Genomic DNA, 15,338 nt, shown 5'->3' with positions numbered 1-15,338 from the left:
GCAGGAACACGTCACGGATGCCTTCGCCGTGGAGATTTTTGCCATGTCACATGCGGTCACCACGGCTGCGGACCTCGGCATCGTTCGGCTTGTACTGGAGACGGACTCCCAACTCCTAGCTGAAGCCTTGGATTTGCAAAGAGTTGATTCCTCCGCATACGCTGCTATCATTGAGGATACGAAGTACCAGCTCAAGCTTTGGTTTGCCAAGGTTGCAATCATCGTGTGTAGACGCACGGCGAATTCTGTAGCCCACGATCTTGCCACAATTGGCCGTAGTTGTGATCCCAACCAGTACATGGAATGGGACTCGGATGTACCTGCCCAAGCGGCGCCTCCGTAATAGGCGATATGCCTAAGCTCAGTTAAGTAATAAATCTTTGCTTTGCTCTAAAAAAAAACTTTCCCCATTGCGGCTGCACCCCACCCTAGATTCCGCCGCCGCCGCCGCCGCCGCCGCCCCCATGAGCACGCAGGACGGCGAGATGTCGGCCACCCTCCACCACCGCCCCCGCTCGCCGCTGGAAGACGAGGATCTGCTCCCCGAGATCCTCCTCCGCCTCCCGCCGCAGCCGTCCTCTCTCCCCCGCGCCTCCGCCGTCTGCAAGCGCTGGCGCCGCCTCGTCTCCGACCGCGGCTTCCTCCGCCGCTACCGTCGACACCACCGCCGCAGCCCTCCCCTCCTCGGTTTCTTCCGCAACGACCTGCGAGGTATCTCCTACACGCCTGCCATGGAGGCCCCCGATCTTGTTCCCGCCGACCGCTTCTCCGTGCATCTCCACGACGCCGGCTGCCGCTTCCGTCTCCTCAGCTGCCGCCACGGCCTCGTGCTCATCTCCCACTCGTTGCGGAACCAGGTCCTGGTGTGGGACCCCGTCACCGGCGACCAGCACCGCATTGCCGCTCCTCTGGGGTTCGACATGAACAGTATCACGATGGATGGCGCGGTGCTTCGCGCTGCTGGCGACGCCCACCACTTCCAGGTGGTATTGGTAAGCTACAAGCAGGAAGATGAACAGGCGATCGTCTCCATTTACTTGTCGGAGACCGGTGGATGGAGTGATCTTATCTCAACACTGGTTCCAGGCGAGGCCATGGATTATGAAGGCATGCCTGCTGTTCTGGTCGGGCATTCCATTTACTGGCTGCTCCCTGGGGATGATATAAGTGTAATTCTTGAAGTTGATTTGCATAGCCAGATTCTAGCTGTGATACAGGTGCCAACAAATATGTTTGCCAAAGGTCAGTTCTTGATGGTTATGCGAGCAGAGGGTTGCAGTTTGGGCATACTCTCCCTGTCAGAATTCACGGCTGAGTCATGGAAGAGGAATATCAACAGTGATGGTGTTGCTTCATGGGTGCTGGGACAAACTATTGAACTGGACAAGCTACTTCCCCTGTCTTCAGATAAGACAAGCTACATATCGATGCTAGCTTACGCTGAGGAAAATAATGTGGCTTTCTTGCGTACAGTTGCCGGTATCTTCATGGTCCAGCTTGAGTCATTGCAGTTCAGTAAACTTCCTGAAAGCAACAACGCTATTGTCTGTTATCCATTTGAAAGTGTCTATGCTGCAGGTAATAGCATGCCATCAGATTCTGGTCATAACAAAATCATGTCTATTTTCAGTAATTGGTTGATGGCCTTACACATCCATTTTGTTAATTAAGCTAACAATTTTAAGTAGTGTCATATTAAGTGTTTCTTTTGCTGCTTGATGACCTGTTCAACATATGGCGGATTTGTTATGTAGTGCTTCTATTCTGATGCTTGTGTGGTAGATTTATTTGATGGTTCTGGTCTGGATTCACATATGTTACTGGTTGCTAATCTGCTAGTGTCCTTTATGCTTGTGATGTCACCAGTTCATCATTATGTTGTTTGTCAACAAATATGTAGCATGCAATTTCACGTTATCACGTATTGGTATTTGTTGAACTATGTGGTTCAAGTCAGAGATAGCGAACTGTCTTTATCAGTTTATTATATGAATATCTATTCAGTAATATGATGAACACGAAGACTGGATTTTTTCCCCTGTAGTTACTGAACTAGATTTCACTATTGCTGCCTGTTGACATATTCAGGAATTGAATACTGGTAGCAGTAGTTCTGTGTTATAGTTTTTTCTTATGTTGAAAACAACTGCATGAAAACATAGCCTGAACCAACTGAAATGTCAAATAGTGCTCAATAAGTACTCCCTCTGTAAACTAATATAAGAGTGTTTAGATCACTAAAGTAGTGATCTAAACGCTCTTATATTAGTTTACAGAGGGAGTATATCTGGACTTTTAAATCTAGTTATATTTGTTCATATGATACTGTTATTGGGGCTTATATTCTTGAATTGGTAATGATGAATTTGTTGTAAATGAATGCATAATTTTTAATCTCATCTCTTGTTGGAGATTCCTGCTGCGAGTGGCAAGTCCATTTGTACCAATGAACCGCAAAAAATGTTTTCATTTCATTTCTCAGGCTAAATATATTTAAAGATAATCTCTTCTTTTATAGTCAGGATCACGTTGGTTGCTATGATTTATTGGTATGAGCATATTTTACTGTTTTTGGTATGGCGTATAACAATTTTATTAATTCTGGATAACATGTCTATTCTGATCAGCTATTAGCCTGAGTGTGTGTGTCCTTCATTTTCACAATATTAATCATAATGTACTGTTTTGTAATATTGAAATTTGACAGGCTGTGTTATTTTCTTTATCTATTCCTAGTGTCGTGTCAGAACTGAGTTATTTTCCCCAAATTACAGTTGTGAGTTATCCAAATATCTTGTTGATTCCACCTTGTATCTATTTAGCTTTCCATTTGAATGTTATTGGTTGTTTGACTTTTCATGATTACCGAAGCAGGCATTGGTGGTGCCATGTAGCTGATCAAGATGTGCTAGTATGATGTACTGGTTGAGCAGGCAAGCTTATCTTCTGAATTTATGTCGAGGTATGTGAACTGTTCTTTCAGAAAAAAAAAAGTACTTCTTTCCATTGTACTGCCATTCCCCAAGTACTAAATTGCAAGTGAGGGCTCTGAATTTTTCTCTACAATCCATTCCACAAATATCGAATCGCAAGAGAGGGTCTGAACAATCCCTTGCTTAACTGTTGCCCAGCTGGCCACCTCCGGCCATGCTTCCTTCATGGCTGGCTACATCTTGTTTCTTATCTCCAGACACTGCTTTCTAATCCCTTCCTCAGCATCTCTTTATTCTCTTCCTCATGCCCTCACCCACCTACATTCTCTTTTCTCTGCTGATGCTTTAAACAACTCTACTGGAGGTGTTCTTTCGCTTGCATTTCCCTTCTATCAAGCTGCCTTTCTTTCAGTTTGCCACCTCCTTGGTACTCTCCAAGTTCCCTCTGCTAATGCAGGTTCTTCTCCTCTAGCTTCCTATATGACTGATGACTCAAAACCCTTCCCCCATTTGTGCAGAAGTTTTTTCCTACTCAATCATAGATCATAATGTTGTCATGTTATGTGGTAGCAGAATAAAATACATCCTCTTTCGTGCGTCATGGATTTTTTATTTTATTTTTTGCGGTTATGGATCTATCAGGTCGCAGTGTAATTTATACATTTTCCCCTGTTAAGTGACTGCTAACTGATGATACCTGAGCATTTGTTCCATTCTTCCTTTATTTATATCGGTTTATAGCTATGCCATTTCACATTGCTGATTATTTTGGACTAATAATTGTGACAATTTTTGAAGAGCATGCCTTCGTGAATTGTTGTACTACTATTCATCTTTTTGCTTGCAGTTAAAGTTATTACAGTTTTATGGACAATTAGTATAGTTTTAGGCCGTTTGCTTAAAAATTGTCTCAGCATATCTCTCATTGTCAGTCTAACTTGCAACATGTAATTGGCCATTGTTTGGTCCAAACTCCAAACTATATAAGCAGGTATGCTTTCTGGCAGTTTTGTTCTTCAATTTGATGACAGTAGATGTTTAACACTTTATTTTAAACACATGATCAAAATGGCATGACTAGATTCAACATGATAACTGCTTTCATCACGAATTGCACTTTTACTAACATATTATCATTAATAGTAATCAAAGTGTTGTTTTTAATGCTGCGCAAATTTTAAAAAGAAGACCATCTATTTTGGACCGAAGGAAGTCTATCTGTCAATAAGAGATCCCTTACTCGACACTTCTACTGCATGAATTTGATTAGGTTCATCCATAGTGACTAGCTAGCTTTTTGTGCATTGTTAATAAGAATGCCTGTGAGATGTTTCTGATTTCCTACTCCATGAACCCCTCGTATGCCCACTGATATTATGGCCTCTATTAGTATCAGCTAAACCCAATAACTGATATTCTAGCCTCTGTTTGTGATGTTGGTTTCGTTTGATAATGCTGTCATGATTCAACTTTGACTAATGTTAATTGCTTGAGTCATACAAAGTCGCAGATATAAGTTTGATGGCTTTTCCAAGTATGAAAATTTGTTTGACTGATGTCATAATTGCCCTGCAGGTACCGGAGTTACGTTTTGGTGGCTGAGATGCAGAAGTGGCTTGTTTTGATGCGATGCACACAGAAATTTACCCTTTATGTAGGATGCAGTGGTCAGCTGTGAAGTCGACTTGTACGGATTAATCACTTATTTTGCTCAAACCCGTCTTATTATCGAACGCAGTCCATTGGCCAACTGACATGAAGACATCAGATTTGCTTGTATTAATCAGTACCTTTCAGTTGATCTTGCTTGCTTGCACTCCGTGTGTTCGTATTTTCACAGTTTCTTGTGATTGATTTTCCATGTTGCATCTGGTGGGGAGAATTCCGCGTCAAATTTCTGCTTATGTCCCATTTTGTGTGTTTCTTTTTATCTGGGTCTGACTAATCAAAGTTGAGTTGCTTGCTTTCACCAGGATTCAGGGAGGCTTGGATGAGATTGCTAATGGTTGAGTTCTTTTACGTGTTAACCTCTTATGAAATGAACATGCCGCTTTGAGATCCGCAAAATTTCACACAAGTGATGCGCCGAGGCGCGGAACACATTTTATTGATTGGTTCGGCAATCACAGCCGTTCAACATCTTGCAGGCTATTCAGCTCCTTATTTTGCTCGGCCGCCCTCTTCTTCGCCTCCATGAGCTCCTTTCCTTGGACGCACAAGCTTATGGGTAGAGAAAGGATAAGGGAGCTGCTGTGGACGAGCATCTAGTCGCTCGGCATCCTCGTCGCCCGACTGTGTGTTGCGATTCCCATCTGTGATTATGGATGCTGAGAAGATAGGTGTCGTCCTTCGAAAACCCTATTCGCCGCTTGCTGCGGCGAAGTGTCGGGGATTTGCACCGGGCAAGCATCCTTGGGACAGGAGATGGGCCGGCCCAGTTCGAGCTTTACACAGTACGCCCAAATCTGAACCCAGTTTTCTCTTGTATATTCTGTTTTTTCCGTTTTCCTTTTCCTTTCTTCTTCTTCTTTTTCTGTTTCACCTTTTCTTTTTCCTTTGTTTTCTAGTTTTCTTTTTTCTTTTTTCTTATTCTTTTCGTTTTTAGTTATTTCTGTTTCTTTTTTCTTTTTTTGATTTTTCTGTTTGTTTTCTTTCTTTGGTTTTTGTTTCTTTTTCTTTTCCTTATCTTCTTTTTTATCAAAAGAATTTCAAAATATTCAAAATTTGTTCGTGTTTGCATAAAATGTTCAGGTTTCAAAAAAAGTTTGCAAGATTCAAACATTGTTCTCGTTACATAAATAGTTGAAAAGTTTCGAGATGCAGAAATGTAACGGATTTCAAATTTTTTGTTCCCGTTTTCATAAAATGTTCACGCTTCCAAATTTGTTCGGGATATTTCAAAATTGTTCTCCATTTCAAAATAATTTCTCAAGATTAAAAAAATGTTCATGCTTTAAAAAATTGTTCGCGCTTCCAAATTTGTTCTGGATTTTTCAAAATTGTTCCCTGTTTCAAAATTAGTTCTCAAGATTAAAAAAGTTCGTGCTTTAAAAAATTGTTCGTGCTCCAAAATTTGTTCTCCGTTTCAAAATTTGTTCTCTAGATTCAAAAAATGTTCGTGTTTCCAAATTTGTTCTCCGTTTCAAGATTTGTTCTCAAGATTCAAAAAATGTCTGTTCTTTAAAATTTGTTCTCCATTTAAGAAAATGTTTGAACCATTTCAAAAAATGTTTGTCATTTAGCAAAATTTGTTCTCTAGATTCAAAAAATGTTCGTGTTTCCAAATTTGTTCTCCGTTTCAAGATTTGTTCTCAAGATTCAAAAAATGTCTGTTCTTTAAAATTTGTTCTCCATTTAAGAAAATGTTTGAACCATTTCAAAAAATGTTTGTCATTTAGAAAAAACATGTTTACAAATTTGTTCTTGTTTCTCGAAAATCTTCTGAAATTTTCAAAAACTGCGTGTAATTCTAATTCTTTTTATATAATTCCAAAACTATTTCGAAATCTGATATTTTCCAAAAAATTGTTCGTGTTTTCTAAAATGTGTGCAACAATTTAAGAAGCTGTACGCTGCAGCAAATATGATCCTGCAAATCTGTACGTTATACTATCACAGTATATATTCCTTTAAAAGTGGTGCGCGCAAGTATTTACCATGAACTCCCAGATGGTGTGGTGGCTAGCATCTCGCGTAATGTACTGTCTGGCGTGAGCTCCCGTCGTCCTTTGCGAGTTGGGACACATGCATGTTTCACATCCGTGCGACGTTGTGTCAAATGTTTGGCCCGATCCACGTAGCTAGCACCACCAGGACATTAATTTTAAACGGCAGATGTCGGGACGAGGTAGCTGGCAACTGGTTTAAGGCTAGGAGTAACTTAGGTAGTTTTTTTCTCGAATACGCACGAGTGTGCGTATCATTCATTAAAGGAGGAGGGGGAAAAAGCTCCTCAAAGTCACAAGTTTACATCATATGTACAAGCGGTCGAGCCGCATCCATCTCGCATGCCTAGGCTAACTACTCCCTCTCTGCCCACTCCACGTTCCTCACTTCAAATTCTCGAATTGTGCCCTTGAGCAGCCCTGCCTTTGCCCACAAAGTTCCCTTCTCTGTCATGTGCTTCGTGAGAATTTCCAGCGATGGAGTCGCGCCGTTGAAGACGATGTCGTTCCGATGTTTTCAGATGAGCCACATGCCAAGGAGGGTTAGTGCCCGGATGTTCCTTGTGCGTTCTGCTTCGATCCTGCCTGGTGCACCACGCATGTAGGCTTTCCTCATGCCTCGGTTCAAAAGCATCCCTGCCCGTTCTGACACTCAGCCATCTCCATACCTGCCTTGCAAAAACGCAACCTACCAGAAGGTGCTGGATTGTTTCGTCATGCTGGTCGCAAAACGGACAGGTATCCTGATGGGGTAGGCCGCGTCGAGCTAGCCTGTCCGAGGTCCACACCCTTCCCTGAAGTGCAAGCCAGGCGAAGAAACGACACTTTAGCGGTGCCCGCGATTTCCACGTAAATGCAGCCGTGGAAGAAACCTCTCTTCCCATGAATCGCGCCTCATATGCAGACTTGGCCGAGAACTGCCCGTCCATAGTCCAGGACCAGGTAAAGGTGTCCTGGCAACTCGCATCCAGCCTCGTTCCCGATACCCTTTGCCATAACGAGAGGAATTGCCCGATGGCCTCCATCGATATGTTCGGCCCAATATCTCTAGCCCATGTTTCGTTGAACAGTGCCTCCTCCACCATCCTCTCCTTTCTGATCCGGCGCGGAATACGCCGGTGAATCTCCGGCGCAAGGTCGCACATCCGGTATCCATCTATCCACTTATCCTCCCAGAAGAGTATGGATCTGCCGTTCCCCACCGTGGCTCTGGTGGCCGCCCGATATAACTCCATTGATTCTGCCGGAACTGGTATGGAGAACTCGCTCCATGGCCTATTGCGATCGGTCCGTTGTAGCCATGGCCATCTCGCTTGTAGTGCCCTGTTCATCCACCTCAGGTTTGGGATACCCAAGCCTCCAGCCCACCGCGGTGAGCACATGGCCTCCCAGGCCACCGAGCATTTTCCTCCTAGCGCCTCCTCCTTTCCACACCATAAGAACCCTCGGCAGATATTTGCCAACGCAGCCACGATCTTCGGCGGAACATCAAGTGCTAGCATGGAGTGTACGGGTATGGAGCATAGCACAGATGAAATGAGGAGGGCGCGCCCGCTCTTTGGCATCATCGCCGCTTTCCAGTGCGGTAGGCGGCCCCTCACATGATCAACAAGCCTCTGGAAATGAGCTGCCGTTTGCTTCCGTATTGTCATGGGTAACCCCAGGTATGTGCAGGGGAAGGTTGTTGCCGCGCATCCAAGCAGGTTGCACACCAAATCCACTTCTTGCTGAGAGCACCGGATAGGAAGAGCTGCGCTCTTGAGCATATTCACTGTTAGCCCGGCTGCCTTGCCAAAGATGTCAAGTATGGCCCCACATGTACGGATCTCCAGCTCATTGGGCTTGAAGAAGAGCATCACATCGTCTGCAAACATCGAAACCCGCTGCTTCACACCCGAAGCCGCCAGGGGTTCCAGCAAACCCCTATCCGCAGCAAAGTTGAACAATCTATGCAGGGGTTCCATGCACAAGATGAAAAGCATCAGGGATAGAGGAGCCCCTTGCCTCAATCCTTGACAGTTTAGGATTGGCCTTCCTGGTAGACCGTTGACCATGAATCTTGTGGATGAAGTTGATAGCATGCCGCAAATCCACGCCCTCCATCGATCGCCAAAACCCATTCTCCGGAGCACCTCCAACACAAACGGCCACTTGATCGAATCAAAGGCTTTGTTGATATCAAGTTTAAGCATGATTGTGGGCTGCTTGAGGGCATGCAATCGCCGCACCATACACTGAACCATCATAAAATTGTCATGCAGCGATCTGCTGCGTATGAAGGCACTTTGATGGTTCCCCACCAAGTGTGGCAGCTCCTCCGCCAGTCGTGTCGCCAGCACCTTGTCATAGATCTTAACGGCGCCATGGACAAGGCTGACGGGCCGAAAATCCTTGATGTCCACCGCACCTTCCTTTTTTGGCAGTAGAGAGACCACCACTTTATTGATTGCCGCAAGGCCTCTTATATCCCCACTCTGAAAGTGTTGCAGTGCCCTCATGAAGTCCACCTTGATGGTTTGCCAACACATCACATAGAATCTGCCAGTGAACCCGTCAGGCAGGGGCGGGCCCAGGATTTGAGAAGTGTGTATTCAAAATTTCAAATGTTAACACTTGTTCTTAAAGCTTGATAAGCCTTTTCTGCGTGTATAACGCATGTATAACTGCATGTATAACAATGTGTATCACTCAAGTTTATGAGTACTAGTTTTTATAAGTAATGCTAATTGTCAAAAATTCTTGCAAAATCACATTGCAGATAATATTAACGTATTATACTACTTAATAACTCTAAAAAATTGTGTATAACAATTCATCCTCAATTTGCAATGTATTATGTTGTATGGAAATAGAGAGACTCAACTCCCAAACAATCTCAGATTTCAACATATATGCAGTGTAATTCTATATCAAAATGGAAAACCAATTAGCACAGATTAATTAATTCACACTTGTAGCCTTTTTGAGCAAGAACTAGGGAACAGAAGGACCGAAGAACAAAACAAGATAATGCAGTGTAGAGGAGCCGAACCCAGGCAGGACGCTCTCTCGGACAGTCGGACCATCGGGCGCCGGATGCCCGCGCCGTGTGACCGTGCCGCCGTCAGCCCCTGTCGCCTGCCACGCGATCAACTCTACCAGTTGGTATGCGAGATTGGAATTGGGGATGCGACGAGTTGCGGCGCTGGTTCCCCTGATTGATCGGTTCTGCGGTTATGCTTCCTACAAGCGATCGGGCTACCAGGCTGTACACGTTGAGGAAGTAGAGATTATGGGCCATTGGGCCATGCGGGGTGGGAAGGGAGAAAATTAGAGGTGCGCTATCCTTGGTTTGGGCCGAATGTGTGGACAGACTCATACATTCTGTCAGTTTTCTTTTTTCCTACACATATACGTACTATACAGCATATATACTTCGTTTTTTGGCCAAAAAATAATGGGTATTCAACTGAATACCCTTGAATTGAACTGGGCCCGCCCCTGCCGTCAGGTCCCGGCGCCTTGTCGAGAGGCATGCTCTTGATCGTCCGTTCCACCTCCTCGTCCGTAAAAGGTGATTCCAGGTGAGTAAGGTCACGAGATGGTAAGTCGAGACAGTCCAAGTTGATGGTCGATGCTCTCCCGGATGTGGAGCCAAGTAGCTCCTCGTAGTAATCATCCACAGCGCCCGCAATGTTCTCCTGACCCGTGAAGATCTGCCCATTGTGTTGCATGGTGGTGATGATGTTTTTCCTCTGCCTGTGCCTTGCCTGTCTATGAAAGAATTTTGTGTCGGCGTCGCCCACCGCTAACTGGAGTAACCTTGAGCGCTACCTCGCTATAGTCCTGTCCAAGGAGCTGAGTCCAAGCAACTTCCTCTTGAGCACTCGTCTCAACTCAAACTCCTGTGCCGTGAGCACTCTGGTCTCCGCAGCCACCTCAAGCCTTCCAATAACTTCCATTGCGATCGCAACCTGAAGGCGGACGTTTCCAATCCAGCGATCGCTCCAGCTCTGGAGCGCCTTAGCCGTAGCCCGCAGCTTGTTGTCCAACACAAGGAAGGGGTTTCCTTCCGACGACAGAGAGTCCCATGCATCCTGCACCACTTGTTGAAACCCATCCACCTTAGGCCAAAAGCATTCAAATCTGAACCTTTTTCCTAGGGCAAAGTCTGCGTCCAAGTCCACCAGAAGGGGGCAATGATCAGATACTGCCGTCCCCAGAGCAGTAAGCATGCTAGCCGGGAACATGTCTTCCCACGAGTTCGTCACAAAGATGTGGTCGATCTTTTCCATAGTCGGATCACACCGCTCATTTGACCACGTGTATCTTCTGCCATTAAGGTATAGTTCCTTCAGCTACATCCTATTGAGCAAAGCTCGAAAATGACCCATCATGCGCCTGTTGAGGTAACTTAGGTAGTAACATAACAAGCTCCAAAATAATTTTGCTTATGTGGCATATAGTTAATGAGAAGAGAGGTGTTTAGAGTAATATATCTCTCCGTCCCAAAATATAAGAACGTTAGTGTAAAAAACGTTCTTATATTTTGGGACGGAGGGAGTATGTTACTGTAACATAGCGCTCCCGAGAAAGAATGAGTTTACAAGCTAATAAATGAAGCCATCTATGACACTACTAATATGTTACTTTGCACTATGAAGATAGTAACTTAGACTAGTGGCATATGCATGACATTATTATAAGTTACTCCTCACTATGGAGATGGTGAATGTAGCTGACACCAGGACATTAATTGATGGAGATAGTGAATATAGCTGACACTAGGACATTTATTGAAAACGACACATGTCAGACCGAGGTAGTTGGCAACTGGTTCGGTGTGTATGGTAAATGTTGTAGCTCAAACCGAGATAGTTAGCAACTGGTTTGGTGTGTATGGTAAATGTTGTATAGCTCATACTAGGACATTAACTTAAAACAACCTATATCAGGATGAGATAGTTGGCAACTGTAGAGATGGTTAATATATAGTTGACATTGGTACATTAATTTGAACAGTGGTAATGTAGCTGACATCAGAACATTAAATTTATTAAATTGGAATGACACATGTTAGGACGAGGTGGATGGCAACGGTCCAGTGGAATTTGAAATGACACATGTCAGCAGAAGATAGGTGGCAACTGCTTCGGTAGCTTTCTTGATTTTCTTCATATTGTTTTCTTTTTCTCTTTTCTTTTTTTCTTTACCGGTAACCGGGTTTTTCTACACATGTCTAATTATTCTCAGTACCCAATGTAAATTCCTAGCGCAAATATTTTTTGATACACTTTCGACATATTTCAGATACGTTATTTACATTTAAAAGAAAGATGATCTCAAAAAAATGCCGTAATATTTTCCAAATACACGTTTTATACTTCTTAACGACAATAAACATTTTATAAAACTACATGAACATTTTTTTACATTGTAAAACATTTTTAAAATTCTATACACTTTTTTCAAACACATGTCACATATATTCTTTTAAGGGCATGACACATTTTTTTACATCACGCAAACTTTTTTCTACATTGTATACACTTTTTTTTTAAATGTCACAAGAAATTTTTTGAAACTTGTGAACATTCTTGGAATGTTACATTTTTTTTAATGGACGAAACATTTGTTTGAATCACACGAATATTATTTACATTGTACATACATTTTTTGTAAATGCCATGTACATTTTTCTAAACCCGTGATATTTAGATGTCACAAACTTTTCTTTACACATTTGTTCAGGTTTCAGAAAAAAGTGTTCGCACTTTAAAACTTTGTTCCGGTTTAAAAAAAAGTTTCAAAAAGTGTCCGGTTTTTCAAAATTGTTTTTTTTTTCAAATAATAGTTTGTATTTGTTAAGTATTCAGAATTTTCAAAAGGTTCTCACACTTTATAAAATGTTCGGACATACCAAAATTGTTTATGCTTTAAATATTTGTTTGCCCCGAGAAAATGTTTTCGAAGTTCGACATTCGGTGTTTTCCAAAACACAACTTATTTACGAAATTCCAGAAACATCATTTGTGACACAATTTTTGAAAATCCGAAAAAAATCATAGCATGTGAAAAACTGCTGGAATTCTGAACATTTTTTGACAAATGTGATTCTTTTGAAATCACAGATAGTTTTCAAAAAAAATGTGAATAGAATTTAGAAATTCCATACATTCTTTTAAAAAACACAAAAGGAAATTGAATTTGTGCCAAAAATAGAAAACAGGAACATTTTTGAACTTCTAAATTTTTTTATAAATACGCGAACATTTTTAAACTGCACAAATTCGTGTTGTCGTATAGTGGGCCGGCCTAAATTCTCGTCCGCAGGAGTAGCAGGTTATGCCGGTCGGGATTGTAGTATTCCCAGTGTGCCAAACAGGTCTAAGGTCTAAAATAGACCGGGATTACAAGTTCGGAGTACCAATTTCTTGGATTCAAAGTTCAGGGTTTGATTTAGTTTCCGTCTACAACTTCAAGGTTTGTTTTGGACTTTTTCCCCAAACAAGTGCATGAGCTTATTCTTCCTAAAAAGGAAATGGGATGCTACGAAGATATCCGAGGTTTTCGTTCCTACGGACACCCAAGCAATCTTATCTATTCTGCTGCACGCGTCATGTTGATGACTTCTGGACCTCGGCACATGAACGGAATGGTAGCTTTTTTGCCGTGAGGCTTGGTTAGAGGGCAGATGTGGTAGTTCGAACGCTGAAGGCGAGGAGAAAATGCGAACAAAATGTGGAATGTAGATGTTCCTTCCAAGATCAAAATTTTCTTGTGGAGGCTCTCTCATCAATCTTTGCCAACAACAGATTTGCTCCATCATCGGAAGATGGCAACCCAAGCGGTTTGCGGACTCTGTGGATCAGAGCATTCTTGGGGTCACTCACTTTTGGAGTGCAACATGGAACGTTACGTATGGGCGCTCGAGGATGAAGAACTGGTGAAAGTATTGTTGCAAAACCGGGAGCATGATGCTCAGAGGTTTACCTTCTAACTGCTAGATGATCTCCCTCATACAGATTTCGTTAGAGTTCTTGTGACCTTATGGGCATTATGGCATGCACGTCAGAAGGCCCTCCATGAGCATTCATTTCAGTCACCTTATGCAACTAACTAGTTTGTCAGAAAATACATAAGGGGGCCTGAGGCCTGTAAACTGAAGAAACCCTGGGTCGCTCCTCAAGCAATACCGACACAATAACGAAAGTGGATCACATCTAGTGATGGAATCACTAAGATTTAGGTTGATGGGGCGGTCTCCCGACACTCACACGAGGGGTCCTACAACGCCGTGTGCAGGGATTCATCTGGTATATGTACCTAGGATCATCAGAGATAAAATGTGCAGGTGTTACCGATCCTGCCACACTGGAGCCATTGGCTTGCCGTGAAGCTCGAGCACTAGCTCTTGATCTATCACTTGCTAATAATGTGCTCACTTCGGACTGTCAAGGTGTGATCAAAGATATCCATAATAATTCAGGTGGATTATATGCAGACATTGTCAGGGAGATCAATATGACGTCCAGACAGTTTACCCGATGCTCCTTCATCTTCGAAGGTAGAGAAACTAATCATGAGGCACATAGCGTCGCTAAACACACTCTAGGCCTTAATACTCCAGACTCAAGTTGTATTCCATGAACTTGTTGATTGATTAATAAAGGGAGTGTGTTTAGACTAAAAAAATTTAGGCGAAACAAATGGTTTATTGTAGCGACTTTTAATTTGGCGTCACATCAAAGGAATTACATCAAATAGCTTGGCGACAGGAAAATGGAAACACGACGACGCATATTGGTGGCCTAGGACATCCACGATCTAGCTGTGTCCACTGTTTTTTTTTTTTACTGGATTGTTTGATGTCTTGTAAGCTGATCTTTCAGCATCCTGTACTCTGTATCTTTGCCGTTTCCTGTTTTCAGTGCGTCATTAATTTAGTACTCTTTCTAAAAGGAACAAAGAAAAGTTCAAAAGAGGTCATTTAGGTCCTACTGTACATGCATGTGCAAGAGCCCGTGACTGATCTCAGAGCATGCCTTGACGGACTGGAGGACTCTTCGTCCACTCCTCGCCGCCCTGTCCTGTTTTGATCTGCTGATCATGGCAATGTGAAACGCAGACCTTGACTCCCCTTCACTGTTTCGATTTTTTTTCGACTCTTTCGATTTTTTTTCGATTTTACTGTTCATGCGGGAGCAAATGAGCTCGGGTGCAGAATGGACTTTTCAACCTTGACTCCCCTTCACTGCTCACCTGGTTGGCCGACCTTGACTGCTGTTGGACTGCCGACAGACTGGCGCGCCACGGTCTCCCCCACAATGACAGATGTGCTCTCTGCGACCAGCACGTCGAGACCATGCAACATATCATCATCGCCTGCCCTTTCTCCAGGCAGGTTTGGCATGATGTCCTGTCTTGGGTGCGCGCCACCGTCCCCCCTCCATCCGGTCCCGAGGAGTTCCTCCCCTGGTGCTCTTCCATGATCATGAGCTCCCCCACTGGACAGCGTAAGGGGCTTGCCACGCTTGCAACCCTGATGGCCTGGTCTATCTGGAAGCAGCGCAACCGATGTGTCTTCGACGGCGAGTCCCCCTCCACCTCCCGGCTTCTTGAGATCATCCAGGACGAGGCACGTTCTTGGGCTAGGGCTGGCGCTCAAGGTTTAAACATGCTGCTGGCATAGGTCCCTAAGCTTGTACCCAGGCTGAGCAGCCCGTCACCACTGCTCCTCGCTCCCTGTCTTGCCTGCGTG

At 43.7% G+C, this 15,338-nt stretch overlaps 1 protein-coding gene across 2 annotated transcripts in view; it reads left to right on the top strand.

Moving 5' to 3' along the window:
* Nucleotides 1-373: 373 nt before the first annotated feature.
* LOC119323726 (F-box/kelch-repeat protein At3g61590-like) overlaps nucleotides 374-15,338 on the top strand; it is a 74,175-nt gene continuing 59,210 nt past the window's right edge. The window contains exons 1-3 of one of the 2 annotated variants that reach the window (XM_037597429.1): nucleotides 375-1,578; nucleotides 2,875-2,962; nucleotides 4,509-4,770. In XM_037597429.1, the coding sequence (XP_037453326.1) occupies nucleotides 465-1,578; nucleotides 2,875-2,894 (1,134 nt within the window). In that variant the 5' untranslated portion in view covers nucleotides 375-464 and the 3' untranslated portion in view covers nucleotides 2,895-2,962; nucleotides 4,509-4,770. Of the gene's footprint in view, nucleotides 1,579-2,874; nucleotides 2,963-4,508; nucleotides 4,771-15,338 lie in introns of those variants that run through there. The other variant, XM_037597430.1, reaches the window with a different exon arrangement.

This window comes from Triticum dicoccoides, chromosome 6B (genome assembly GCF_002162155.2).
Source record: "Triticum dicoccoides isolate Atlit2015 ecotype Zavitan chromosome 6B, WEW_v2.0, whole genome shotgun sequence".
NCBI lineage: Eukaryota > Viridiplantae > Streptophyta > Magnoliopsida > Poales > Poaceae > Triticum > Triticum dicoccoides.
The sequence above is the reverse complement of the archived record's forward strand: the minus strand, read 5'-3'. Positions and strand labels throughout refer to the sequence as shown.